Below are 14515 nucleotides of genomic sequence, written 5' to 3' on the forward strand. Positions count from 1 at the left end.
TTCGAAGAAGTGGCTCCCAGCCCTGGTATTCTTTGGAGGTCTCCCGTACAAATACTTGCCAGGTCGGCCCTGCTTAGCTTCTGAGATCTGATGAGGTCAGGCTTGCCTGGGCTATCCAGGTTAGGGCTGCTGCAGAATCTCAACAGCTGCATCAGTAAGCTCCATCACTAAAGCCCCCAAAGCTTCAAGAACACTAAGCACTGCCAGTCTTCAGCACCGCAAAACACAGTAAAGCAAATTACGAACCATCATCAGCATCAAACCATTAACCAAGATCAGCTATTCATAATTTAGCAGAGAATGAACTTAAAACACTAGAACATAAGAACATAAGAGACGCCAATGTTGGATCAGGCCAAAGGTCCATCCAGTCCAACACTCTGTATCACACAGTGGCCAGAAATACCAGGTGCCATCAGGAGGTCCACCAGTGGGGCCAGGACATTAGAAGCCCTCCCACTGTTGACCCCCCCCTCAAACACCAAGAAGACAGAGCATCCCTTGCCCCAGAGTCCCTATCTATACCCTGTGGCTAATAGCCACTGATGGACCTCTGCTCCATATGCTTATCTAATTCCCTCTTGAAGCCGTCCATGTTTGTAGCCGCCACCACCTCCCGTGGCAGTGAATTCCATATGTTAATCACTCTTTGGGTGAAGAAGTACTTCCTTTTATCCATTCTAACCCGACCGCTCAGCAATTTCATGGAGTGCCCACGAGTTCTTGTATCGTGAGAAAGGGAGAAAAGTACCTCTTTCTCTACCTGCTCTTTCCCATGCATAATCTTATAAACCTCAATCACGTCACCCCTCAGTCGTCGTTTCTCCAAGCTAAAGAGCCCTAAGCGCCTTAACCTTTCCTCATAGGGAAAGTGTTCCAACCCTTTTATCATTCGAGTTGCCCTTTTCTGCACTTTTTCCAAAGCTATATCCTTTTTAAGGTGTGGTGACCAGAATTGCACACAGTATTCCAAATGAGGTCGCACCATTGATTTATATAGGGGCATTATGATATTGGCTGATCTGTTTTCAATACTAGATGGCGAATTATTTGTGAGCGAAGCTGTGACCCCTTTCAGACACGAAATTGTTCAGCGTGGTGAAAACCAGGGAGGATTCTGAGGCACTTCAAAGGGATCTGTCGAGGATGGGCAAGTGGGCGTGGCATCAATGTGGCAAATGGGGTTCAATGTGGGCAAATGCAAAGTGATGCACACTGGGACCAACAATCCTAACTATAAATACACGTTGATGGGGTCCAAACTGGCAGAGAATGACCAAGAGAGAGATCTTGTAGTAAATAACTCACTGAAAATGTCGAGACATTGTGCAACTGCAATAAAAAAGGCCAACACTAACTATGCTGGGGATTATTAGGAAGGGAATTGAAAACAAATCAGCCAGTATTATAATGCCCCTGTATAAATCGATGGTGCAACCTCATTTGGAGTACTGTGTACAATTCTGGTCACCACACCTCAGAAAGGAGCTTATAGCAGTTTGAAAGCAAGAAATTGCAAGTAGATAAATAGGTACTGCTTTGGTGGGAAAGTAATAGCATTCTGTGTGCCTTGGCATTTAGTCATGCTGGCCACATGACCATGGAAACATCTTCGGACAGCACTGGCTCTTCGGCTTGGAAACGGAGATGAGCACCACCCCCTAGAGTCGGATTTGACTAGCTTTCGAGCAAGGGAAACCTTTCACCTTTTTATGGCACAGAGGTCCATCAGCCACAAGGTACAGATAGGAACTCTCGGTCTGGGGCAAGGGGTGCTCTGTCTTCTTGGTGCTTGGGGGGGGCAACAGTGGGAGGGCTCCTAGTGTCCTGGCCCCACTGCTGGACCTCCTGGTGGCACCTGGTATTTTTGGCCACTGTGTGAGAGAGTGTTGGACTGGATGGGCCATTGGCCTGATCCAACATTTGGCTTCTCTTATGATGTTCTTTGTGGGTAGAATGGATGTGCTGGGTGTCGTGAGACACAAATTTTGAGCAAGAATCTTCCCTGCTGGCCTGCGTGCCCTGAGACATGGCCCACAGCTGAACACAAGAGCAGGAGGAGTTAAAACTACAGTTACTCTAGGGAGATGGTGGAGAGCCACATGTTGCTTTGAAGCTTTCATAATATGCTGAAGAGAAGGACCCCTTCTGTGCACACTTTAAAGTTTGACTTGGAAGGCAGCTTGCCTCTTTGGCAATACAGGAAACTGTGGCAGAAACCTAGAAGAACCCCCTAGCTGTGCACGGATACCACTGCAGTCCCCCAGGAGGCATCCCGTATAGGTACGCTGGATCATGACCATTGTATTGTAATTTCAAAGGCCTGCCAGCATCCTCCTGTACTGTGGCTATAAGATATGAAAATGTATTTATTTAGGACAGGATGTAAAAATATATTTATTTAGGACAGGATGTACTTCCTTTGAGGAGCTCAGGAGAGCATGTAAGATGGTTCCTCCTCCATTTTATTCTTCTCAATCCTGTGAGGTAGGTTAGGCTGGCATGGAATGACTAGCCTTAGTTTGTCATGGCAAGTGAGAATTTGAACCTGGGTCTCCCCTGATCAAGCCCAGTGCTAACCCCTATAATGCACTGTGTTGGTTCACCTAGGACAAAACCTTGATGCAGTGTGTAAGACTCCTCGAGGCAGAAACTACGATGGGGTACAACGAAGGGCTTTCTAGGTCATGTAGCTTGCATCCAGCCTGCCTGGTCTTTCCTCCTGCTTTCTCCTTATGATGGCGACTTCCCTGTGGGTTAGATTTTCGAGGGGGGGGAGCAGCCCCTGAGCCAAAGGTTGCCTAGGTCTGCAGATAAAACTTTCTTTAAAGTTTCCAATGGCTTTATTATCAATATAATATAATATTTATATAATCTATTGATATTCTTTGTTTTAAAACAGCCATTATCCGTTCCGAGTAGGACGGGTTATAAATAAATCAATCCCCCACCCTTTTCTCTTCTTTTTTTTTGCACAGACGTGTGCATTTTTCTGCATTTATTTTTATTTATCTAATAATTTCCATCCCAGTTCTCTAAATCTCATGGAAGGCAGCTTTACAACAAGGTCCCTAAATACAGAATACATAAGAGATCAAACATTTAAAAATCAATAGGACATATTCCATCCTGATAAAAGCTACAAGCTGTCACTAAAATGCCGTCAGCTCGGGCCTTAGATGGCTGGGGGGTGGGGTGGGGGCCATCCCTGCCAACTCGCAGGCCTACTCATGTCTGTGGCCAGATCTGGCCTGGTTTGGGGCCCTCTCAGCAAGACAGCTGTCTTTCCAGGCCTGAGACTGCGGGAGGGCACAGACCCTCCTGGTGGTGGTGTGAGTGGGGGCCCACTTCTGTGGCTCCTCTGCTCGGAGGCCCATTACGTAGAAGTCCATGATGTCCGCTGATGGGTTGAGCCAGCCCGGGTTACGGCCACCTGAGGAGGGGCCCTTGAAGGGGAACACAGCTGGGGAGTTCAGGGGTGATACCTGTCAGTCTGGGGGTGGTCAGAGCAGATGCTACCAGAGAAAGGGGGTCACCTAGCAGGACAAGAGCCAGAGACAAGGAGAGTGTAGCCAGCTCCAGGGTGGGAAATTTGGGGACCTCAGCAGGGCACGATGCCACAGAGCCCACCCTCCCAGGCAGCCATTTCCCCCCAATGGGACTGATCTCTGTCGTCTGGAGACCACTGGTAATTCCGGGAGATCTTCAAGCCCTACCTGGAGGCCGGCAGCCCGGCCTAGACTCCATCTTGGGGGTGGAGGAGACTGGAGTCCTCGAGCCAGGCTTTGTCCTTCACGCACGGAGCTCCCTATCATGTTTCTGTCCTGCCTTTCCCCCACCAACCTCGGGTCAGCTCATGTGACTCTCCCTCCCTCCCGTGTACCCCCACAACAGCCCTGTGAGGTCAGTCCTCCAGGGAGCGGAGGCAGAGCCGGAATCTGAATCCAGGGCTCGCCGGCCTTTGCCTAACCCCTCCAGCACACAGGCTCTGCGGAAGCACTCCTATCGTTTCAAGGCACAAGTGCTCCATGCAGCCCTCGTTTCTGAGACTCGGGGAGGAGACGGGGGTCCTGTGGCCCGTTTGTCTCCCCCCACTTTTTACTTCTGGGACGCCGCAAGAAAGAGTGGAAAGCCCTGAGATCTGGCTACCCCAATCCACCTCCTGCCTGGTTCCCTAGCTAGGAAAGCCAGGCCTCTTTCAAGCCCAAGATGGCGGGACAGGCCTGACCTGGTTGAGACAGCTGCATTTACTGCCCGTCTGATTTATAGTCTGCTTTTTCTACCCCAAACACTCTCGCCGCTGTGTGTTTTTGCCTGTGCGTAGTGAAGGTGTGCATGGCAAACCAGCAAGAGGTCTCAGCTGTCCCCACACACCCATCCACACATTATCATTGTGCTCAAGGACAACTGATGGGCCCATTCGGTCTGCGGGAGTTTGAAACAAAACAAACCCAAGTTTGAAACGCAAGACCTGGCAGTGGTTGGCTGAATCATGTTGAAGTATGCATTTAATTGGTCTCTGCACGGTCTGACAGTGTCCCTCTGAGTCCCCAGCAATGTGTTTTGACTCCATGCAAATGAGCAGGGAGGGGGTGGACATTTGTGCAAAATTAGCAGGTGTGCCCGGGCGCACACGTCAGCGAGTGTGTGCGGTGTGTAAGCTTTTATGTTTTGAGAAGCTAAACAGATGCTTGCCTTTAAAAATTAATACGTTTGAACTGTTTCAAGTGTCAGGGAAAGCTGGAGAGAAATATAACCCTTTAGGAACCTATTAGCACCAGGCGCGTGGCCTGAAGAGGCCACTGCCCAAGCCCTGTTCCTGACCCAGGACGCAGGCCCCTGACCCTCTGGGTGTGGCACAGCAGGCAGTTCTCAGGTTCTTTCACCAAAGGGGGGGAATGGAATCTGCTTGCCAGCCCTACACGCAAACTGAACGGATCTGTTCCTCCTCACCCATAGCGACATCTGGTGTAAGGCTTTGCAGGGCTTTTTTTGTAGAAAAAGCCCAGCAGGAACTCATTAGCATAACAGGCCACACCCAACAGCAGAAACTCATTAGCATAGTAGGCCACACCCTGACAGCACCACTCATTAGCATATTAGGCTGCACCCCCATGATACCAGAAGTGTAGTCATCCAGCCACACCCACCTTTTGCTTCTTATTCTGTTTACCTTGTTTGTTGTCAAAACCCAGGGCTTTTCTTGTAGCAGGAACCCTTTGCATGTTAGACCACACACCCCGAATGTAACCAATCCTAATGACTTCCTGCTGTTGGGTGTGGCCTATTATGCTAATGAGTTCCTGCTGGGCGTGGCCAACTCGGGAGCCAGCCGGAACTCCATTCCTGTGCGTTCCTGCCCAAAAATAGCCCTGAGGCTTTGTACCTGCCGTGGGCACAGACGGTGGGCTTCTCTCTGGAGCAGGGGTGGGATCCTTCGTGCCAATGGAAGTCATGCAGTCCGGCTTTCTTGGAGGTTCACTTTGCTTGTCTATTTATTTTGATGTTTGCATCCTGCCCTTTTGGCCCCTGGGAGGCAACCAGTATCACAAACAACTGATAATCAATCAGTCAGGGGGCAGGAGGAGTTCCTTCTCTCTGGAATCGCCCCACTCCTGCTCCGGGGAGAAAGCCGCTCGCCCTCAGCTCTGTGCGGGACAAACATCATCTGGCCAATGCTGTATAAGAGCCCCTGGGGAATGGGCCCCTCCGGCCAACTTCAGGACCTTCCTCCTACACGCACGGTCAGGGTGTGGAGCCAAAAAAATCCCCAACAACCATACACTTTCCCCCTGACATATCAGCAGGCTGAACAGTACAGGCAGGCCCTGTGGTCTGCCTAGAAATCGGTCCTGGTAGAGAGGAGCAAGAAGAGGTGCAAGCTTAGGTTCCCTCCTGGGTAAAGCAAGGATCTCTCTGCTGGAGGTCCAGGAGAAAGGGACCAAAGGAATCAGCGGGGCAGGGCAGAAGGGGCAAGAACCAAGAGCCTCAAGCGCAGGGTCCCTGAGCTGCCAAGGCAAACTTTGGAAGTATGTGCCAGTCTGGTGCCAGGAGAACAGGGCATCCAGCAGGCTGTCCTCTGGGCCGAGGAAGTGGTGGAACAGGAAGGTAAAAGGCCACCCAGGGTTGCAAGTTCAAGCCTGGTAAGCCCTAACGCTCCGTCAGCCAGAGAGAGGGGCGGGGAGCTGGCCAACGCTCTCCGGGCACAGGGCACATGGGGGAGATGAGACGCCAGAATTGTTGCAGTCTTCTGCACCGTTGGACCTGGAAGGAAGGAGTATGGCTTGTTCCAAGTTAAGGGCTGTTTTTAAAGTGTGTTGATTGCAACTGGAGAGACTTAAGGGGCTGCTTAACTGTCTCCTTCATAGAATCACAGAGTTGGAAGGGGGGCCACACAGGCCATCTAGTCCACCCCCCTGCTCAATGCAGGAGCATCCCTGGACCAGTGTTGGTCCAGCCGCTGCTTGAAGATGGCCAGTGAGGGGGAGCTCACCACCTCCCGAGGCGGCTGATTTCCACTGTTGCACAACTCTGACTGTCCAAATGTTTTTCTCCTAATTTAAACCCATTCTCGGGAGTCCTCTCCTCTGCTGCCAACAGGAACGGCTCCCTGCCCTCCTCAGTCATGCCCCCCTCATCCTTCTCTTCTCCAGACTGAACCTTCCGAAGTCCCTCAGCCTTTCCTCAAATCAAGGGGGCTTAAAGAAGTGCTTGGCTTAGGAGGGATACCATTTCCTAGGTGGGGGGCAGGGGGAATCCCCCGCTTTTGCAAGGTCTTGCGGCCAGCTGGCTGGCAGGAGGAAATTCTCCCCCACCCCCGACACGTGCACAATGCGCTGGCATCACCCGGAAGTGATGTCAGTGACGTCGGGGGCGACGTTCTGCTTTTTGGGCAAAACTCTATGGTTTGAGGCTGTTTTTACTATAGAGTTTGGGTCAAGTCAGGGCAACCCTAGCTTGGCTGTTCTGGAGGGCACCCAGGCCCTCTGTCTGTCATGGCTTGAGAGCCAGTTTGGTGTCGTGGTTAAGTGCGCGGACTCTAATCTGGGAGAACCGGGTTTGATTCCCCATTCCTCCACTTGCACCTGCTGGATGACCTTGGGCAAGCCACAGTTCTCTCAGCCCCGCCTGCCTCACAGGGTGTCTGTTGTGGGGAGGGGAAGGGAAAGGAGTTAGGGTTAGCCGCTCTGAGACTCTGAGTGATGGGCGGGGTATGAATCCAATCTCCTTTTCCTCCTCTTCACCTGGGTCCCTCTCTTCTCTTCCTTAGCCAGGTGAGGAGCCAGAAACCGTGCGCGCGCACACACACACACCCGGCAGCCATCGCCACCTCCTCCCTGGTGGAAAATGCTCTGACTGATTTGACTTGCCAAGACTGATTGGCTCCTCCTCCTCCTCCTCCTCCTCCTCCTCCGCCGGACCTAGAGAAATAAAACAGTTGTTGGGACCTCTGAACATTGTCTCCCAGTGCGGTCGAGCTATTGCCAGGTGAGGTGCAGATGTACACTGGGTTTCCTCCCCAGCCCCTTAAGAAGTTGCCGTCTTCCAAGGGGACTGAATATCCTGTGTGAAACATCCTCAGCCCCCGTGGCAGAACTACAATTCTCAGGGTTGGTTCCACTCCTCTGCTGAAGTGGACCGGTTGCCTGAGCAGCGGTGAACTCACGCCTGCCCGTTCTCCAGGGTTTGCATTCTTTTGGAGGGACTTGGAATGTGGACAGGTCCACAGCAGGCCCCTCCCTCGGTTGCTGAAGGCCAGGCTTCCTATTGACCCCCCCTCCCCCCCCCCCCCCCCCCCCCCCCCCTCTCTCTCTCCTGCTGCTGCTGCTGCTGCTCAGGTTCCTCAGTCACCTGTTCTGGTGCGATCTTGATTTCCTGCAGTACTTCTCCCCTCCCCACTTCCTCTTTCCTCCCCTGGGAAAGGCATGTCTGCTTCTGGCATCTGTCCCCTTCTCTCTTTGTGAATGCCAAGGCAAAGCAGCGATTTAATTTTTTAGCAGTATCTCTCTCTTCTGTCAATTAAGCCCTCTTTTGCTCTCCTAGAGGCCCGGCTGTCTCCACGATTGACCTCTCTCTTCCTTGTACATACTGCAAATGCCTTATTTATTGCTGCCAGTTCTCCTCTTCCGTCCCTCCTCGTTTCTGAAGCTCTCTGTCCTTTCCTGCCATCCGACCGGGGCCAGAACCTGGGTTTCTTCCTTGATTCTTAGCTCCTTTTGGATGCCCCGTCTCTCGGGGCCCTCGCACGGCCTATAGTGCAGTATGGCATTTGGAACCCTGCAGCAGATGGTGATTTAGCGTTCAGCGTTTCCCCTCAGAGCTCCCTTTCAGTCTCTCCCATTGCTTCCAAATTACTCCGCAATATGCGCCATACAGTTTGATTGTTGGTTTTCCCAAGCCCTTCCATATTGTCGATAGAGTGTCCCCATTCTCTGCTCTTCTGAAGCTCTGAGCACCATGAGCCCTCTTACAGTCCTCTGCCTGACCTTCTCTCTCTGTTGCTTCTGCACCTCCTTCTGCTTCCCACTGTCAGCAGCACCCCAGTCCAAGTCCTCATCGTCACAAATCCGCTCATGTTGGGCATTGCGAGGAAGCCTCCGACTGAGTCTGAAGCTCTGACTGAGGGGCCAGCTAGCCTGACCATTCAATGAACATGAAAGTGACCCATAGCCATTTCATCCAGCCACTTAGTCGTTTCCATGGTATTGGCTGTGCCAGCTAAATTTCCAAGTCGCCTTTGAGAACAATCCCAGGTTGTAGTAATGACTCTGATCACATCTCCCTCAAAGTTCAGCCTCCCCAAGCACATTTGGGGGTGGAGGGATTTGCCATGCTGATGCAGAGTCTGCTATTACATCGTCCTGAATGCCTCGAGTTTGACTTCATTAAAAAGCAAGTTTCTCGTCCTTAGGGATCTAGTCTAGAAAGAACTCCACATCCGTGCTTCACCTCTCTCATGCCCTTCTTTGCCAAAGAGTTTCCAGAAACACCTTCATTGTTTGAAATCTAAATCAAGATAGATGGACAAATTATATGCAGATACGTTTAATTTGCGTATCGTATCCTGAGTGCATAATTTGGGATTCCTAGCCTCAGGGTTTCAGTGTAGTTGTCGCAGAAAGGGTGACCGCATGGTGACTGTGCCAAGAACCCCGAACCCTCTTCATCCAAAGGGGCCGTGGTGCCTTAACGTCCTTTAGCTTCCCCACTGATGAGAGAAGTTCCCTTGGGAAGTCCACCTCCCTCAGCCTGAACTCTCAAGGGACCCAGACCGATTCCCTCTCATCATGACACAGTCTAATTCCCAGTATCCTGCTCTCCGTTTTCTCAACCAGTTTGAAGGGGAATGCATCCTGGCTCACCTGATATGCTGCAGCCCCTGCCTCATCCTTCAGAGAAGGTTAGGTCGGATGCCTGTGAACTCCACCTCCTTAACATTAACAGTCCTTCATCAGATATTTCATATCTGCCAAAGGAAGTTTTGACTCTCAAAAGCTCATTCCCTGAAAATCTGGTTCATCTCTGAGGTGCTACTGGACTTCTACTGCAGGCAAACACAGCTACTCTCTGAAACTACCTCGAGAGTGAGACTGACTTGAAGTTAATGTACATCTAATCCAAACAGGGAGAAATAAGATGGCTGTAATTGCTGTCCTCAAACATATGCCCATTTCATTCACACTTCCGTCCTCCCTCTCTTTTTTCCTTTCAGGTTTTCAGGAAGCCAGCACTGCGGACATATTCACTGTGCGTACCAGTACCGGGAACATTATCACTGCCTTGACCCGGAGTGCAACTATCAGGTAAAAAAAAATGACCCAAGAGGACACACAGGGCAGGCCTTGAACTACACCCTCTTCTTGACACCATTTCCCCACAGGAAACAGGATCTTTTCACAGCCAGGGAAGATGCTGGACATGTTTTTCTTGAGACAGCCATTCTGCAATGAAGCCACCTCTGGTTGTCTGTCTTGGAGGCTTTTGGCATAGAGGATGTGATATTGTGAATACAGCAATGTGTTCCAAGATCACTGTTTTCCATGTCCTGGGAAAAGCTATCAAATGTGGGGTTGGCAAGAGGTGCCAAACTGAAGAACTAATTCATGCAAGGATCAGCAGCTGCCAGAAAGCCTTTGGACAGTTCTGTGCATTTTTTGCCTGTGGACAGCTGGTTGTGTGCAACGGCATCCATGTGCAGCACTGAGTATTTTGTCTTGCCATTGCCGGGGTACTTTCCAGGCGTCTGCAGTGGCATCTTGCACATGGCAGTGATCTCACGTGGTCCCCTGCAGCAGCACTCTGAACACTTTTCCAACATCCATTGTGTGCCTCATGGGATTTCACAAGTTCAGCCATCAATACCCTTACAATGCCAGCTTGTGGCAACATTTATTTATTTTTATTTATTTAATTCGATTTCTATCCCGCCTTGCCTGACAAGCAGGCTCAAGGCGGTGTACAATAATAATTTACAATAAAAACAGATAAAATTCTAGCAATAAAATATAAAGTGCAGATTAAATACAAACAATAAAGTGCAGATGGTGATAGTTGTAGTTGGCCCCGTATGAGTAGACCAGTATCCCAAATAAAGTTCCAGTAATAGATGTTCAGTAGCTCGTTCAGTAGCGGCTTCTAATCGAAAGCCTGGTGGAAGAGCTTAGTTTTACAGGTCCTGCGGAACTGTAGAAGGTCCCGCAGGGCCCTGATGTCCTCCGGGAGCTCGTTCCACCAGTATGGAGCCGCCACTGAGAAGGCCCTAGATCTGGTGATAGCCAGTCTGGCATCCTTGGGGCCAGGGACAGTCAGGCGATGTTGAGTCCCCGACCTCAGTGCTCTCTGGGGAACGTGTGGGGAAAGGCGGTCCCTCAGGTAGGCAGGCCTCCGGCAATATAGGGCTTTAAAGGTCAAAAGCAGCACCTTGAAGCAAATCCGGTATGCTATTGGCAGCCAGTGCAGCTCCCTCAGCATAGGCCGGATGTGCTCTCGAATAGAGAGGCCCATCAGCGGCCTGGCTGCCGCATTCTGCACTAGCTGCAGCTTCCGGATCTGGGACAAGGGCAGCCCCATGTAGAGAGTGTGGCAGTAGTCACCATACTGTCACCATACATACAATCCCACCTGTTAAAATGTGGTCGTGCTAATCGGCTGCAGGTCCCTTTCCTCACAAAAGGCAGGTGTGGTTTTTTCTAGTTGCCCCCTCTTTTATACAAGTGGAATCCGCTTTCCATAACATAGCCAGGTGGAAACCTTAGCCCAGCTGATGCCCGCCTGAATTTGGCCTCTGTGGTGAGGAACTTGCAAATGGGGGTGGGTTGTCAATTCACCTCAGCCTTAGCCTGGCCAAGTGATGTTACAGCCACTGCCAAATCAGAACAGCCTGGACCCGCGGTTTCGTTTAGGGGAGGGATAGCTGGGGGGTGGCAGTGGTGGCGGAGGAGGAGGAGGAGGAGAAAGGGCATAAGCCAGCCTGTAACGGCTGGCTGGGAGAGCTGCCAGGATAGAATTGTCAAGTCAGATCCTGGTCCCATGCTGGGTTTGTTTACCCAGCGCTCCCGGTTGGAGAGTGTGAATCCACTCTTCCTGTGGTTAGTCCTCTGTGTGTCGGGGGGAGAGGAATTCCCAGGAACTGCTGCGGCTGAGTGTGGCGTCTGCTCAGAGGAAGCACAGCGACACCCGTTCTTCCAAACGCAGTTCTTCCAAGGATGGCCGGCCTGTTGGCTCCTGTTGATCAGCCCGGGGATGTGAGCAGAGACCAGTCTGTAGTGGGAAGGAGATGCCTCGTCTGATGAGTCTGCCTCTAGTAGCATGCCAGCCCTTGAAGAACAGGGAAAGCAGAGAGAGAAGGGAGGCTGTGGCAATGAAGTCAGGAGCTGTCCTGGCTAGGGAAGGGAAGGGAAGAAAAGGGAGGGGTGGGATACGCTTGATCCCACGGGGGAATAAAGCTTTAGGCTGACTTTTTGCAAATGCAAATTATCCTGCAGGCGAGATCTATTTTTATAATGAATGCCGTTCAGTAATAAGTGGCCGCAAATTAAGGGTGATTGGCAACGGAATTCCTGTAATGTAACGCCTCAGGGAAATCAGTGCTCGGGTCTTTCTTGGAGTTCCCGTGTCAATCCCAAAGTTTAAGAAAAGCAATAGAAATAGATCAGGATTTGGCTTTTTTGAGTGGAGAAGCAAAATGTAGGGGGCAGCAACATGTCATCTGTCTTTTATCATGGAAAACGTTTGAATATTTCGTGATGGGTGGGGGGGTTAAATATACTACCACCATTTTTTAAGTGATTTCACGCAGCATTTATCACCCTTTGCTGGGGAAAGTCAACACTTTGAGACTTTGTTTTGTGTAGGCAGCGCTAGCTCCCTTGTCTGGGAAACGGAAAGAGAGAATTAGCATGACGGAGAGTATTTTGGTCCGGACTGTAGGTAGGTCAATGAGGGTTAGTTATTTAAGGGGCTTACCTTGGAGGGAGGACAGAGCCCTCCTGCCCCGTCATAGCTTGGCCAGGCCCATTCTCTTCTGCCTGTTGAAACATTTCTGCCCTGCCTTTCTCACCATCTGCAGTCACTGAAGACACCTTACAAGCCAGCAAAGTGGGGGAGGGAGGGAGATAAGAAAACCAACCCTCCAGTTCTTGCCCTCGCAGGCTCCCTCCTGGTTGCCCTCTCGTGTCCATCCATTTCCCCCGAGGTGTCCAGAGGACAGTCTTCCTATCCAGATGATCTAGCAGCCACTGCGACCAAGCCTATCAAGTTGGGCATTTGGTTGGGATTTGATTGTCCGGATATGAAGGGTGTCATGGGAACGTCTCCAAGAATGGGAATGGCAGTCCAAAAAGCTGACTTTCCCAACTTAGGCCATTTTCACACAGGACAATCACAAGCTTTCTGGGACCTCCCAGGCTTGGAATTTGCAATGGAAGACTCCTTCGACGAGACGGGAGTGCTTAGCCTGAAACTGGCCCTCATCTGCTTTCCGTCCCACATTTACAATGTTCGCAAATGCGCACAAAGAGCATGATACACCAAGGGGCACTTCTCTGACAGCTGTAAAAATAGTCTTACTGGTTACTTTAACGGGGTGAAATCATGTCATTGCTGAGTATGTACAAAGGAGGTATTGCCCAGAGACACCCCCCCACCCCCACCCCGGTGCTGGCACCTCTCACACTGCGTGTCTCCATCTTCCCACCAGAGATTCACGAGTAAGCAAGACGTGATTCGGCATTACAACATGCACAAGAAGCGCGACAACTCCCTTCAGCATGGCTTCATGCGTTTCAGCCCCCTGGACGACTGCAGCGTTTACTATCATGGCTGCCACCTGAACGGGAAAAGCACACACTACCACTGCATGCAGGTAACAGTGCCCAGCCCGGGAGTCCCCCTTTGGCCATTGCATCAGTTGCTCGCATACATGGACAGAATGGTGTTCCCCGTGCGGTGCACATCCACAGCCCTCCCAGAGAGCCACTGTCCTCTGGACAACCCTATGGAGCAAATGCATCACAGTAGGGATTTATAATCTGATTCTAGCAGATCAGCGGCATTAAGAGGATGGCCTCTTCTAGCAAAGGATAGCACTGTAGCTACATTTGAGCAGAGAATTCGGGGTGGGATCAGGAGATTATCTAGAAACACAGTTGAACTTGGATATGTTATCATCGGTGTGGCTGCGCGAGGCCCGTGTTCTGATCCCTGTTGAACCAGGAAGCTGAGGAGTAGACGTCAGGCATCGTTTTTCTCCCTCTAACCATCCCAACATGGTTGGAAAAGATAAGGAGAATGTTGTACTTTGATCAGAGCCATAGTCAGTAATCAATAACCTTCCATTTCCTGCTTAGGATCTCCCCTCAGTGACTCATCCAGGCAGAACCTTTGTCGAGTTGCAGCAGGTTTAAACTCTGCAGGTCTCTCTCTCTCCAAGATGCTCCTTCCTCAAGCCAAACAGTCCATCAGAACGGCTCTTTCCCCCCTTGCTGTGCAGCCTCTCTGTGCAACGCCTGCCCTTTAGCTGTGGGTTTGTCCCTTTGTCGCCAGCTGTATTAATCACAGCCCAGTGTCAAAAGAAAGAGAGAGAGAAAGAGGTAAATTCTCTTAGGAGAGTTATAGGAGAAGGAGGGTTCCGAGGATTACGGTATGGCTTTGTGCAGTTTCAGAGTCAGCTAGCTTGTGACCCCGCCATCTCTTGAAGTCCTGAGATGATCATTAAAAGACCTATCAGATGGGATAGAAAGTCTCTGGACATTGTCTAATGGCCAAAACATCAGTTAAGAAGAGGACTTTGTATCTTAGCCAGTTGCTTCTGTGCCTGAATTGTGAAAACAGCACCCTCTGCCTATTGGCTCTCACACGTGAGAGAGCAGTTTGGCCTTGTGTATACTCATTTCCACCAAGTTAGTGATTTTTCAGACCCTGGTTTTCCGTGGAAACTGATTAGGGATTTTGCAATGAGAAAATGATGAACAGGCTTCAGGATAATTCCAGAGCATATCTGTGTTGGTCTGCAGTA

The 14515-nt window shown here is 50.7% G+C and overlaps 1 protein-coding gene across 1 annotated transcript in view; it reads left to right on the forward strand.

Annotated features, from left to right (window-relative positions):
* Positions 1-14515, forward strand: part of CASZ1 (castor zinc finger 1) — a 127017-nt gene that overhangs the window by 85950 nt on the left and 26552 nt on the right. Inside the window, exons 5-6 of the mRNA XM_015427827.1 lie at positions 9713-9803; positions 13199-13363. Of these exons, the coding sequence (XP_015283313.1) occupies positions 9713-9803; positions 13199-13363 (256 nt within the window). The remainder of the gene's footprint in view (positions 1-9712; positions 9804-13198; positions 13364-14515) is intronic.

The sequence above is a fragment of the Gekko japonicus genome, unplaced genomic scaffold, assembly GCF_001447785.1.
Source record: "Gekko japonicus isolate JY-2015 unplaced genomic scaffold, Gekko_japonicus_V1.1 scaffold586, whole genome shotgun sequence".
Taxonomy (NCBI): domain Eukaryota; kingdom Metazoa; phylum Chordata; class Lepidosauria; order Squamata; family Gekkonidae; genus Gekko; species Gekko japonicus.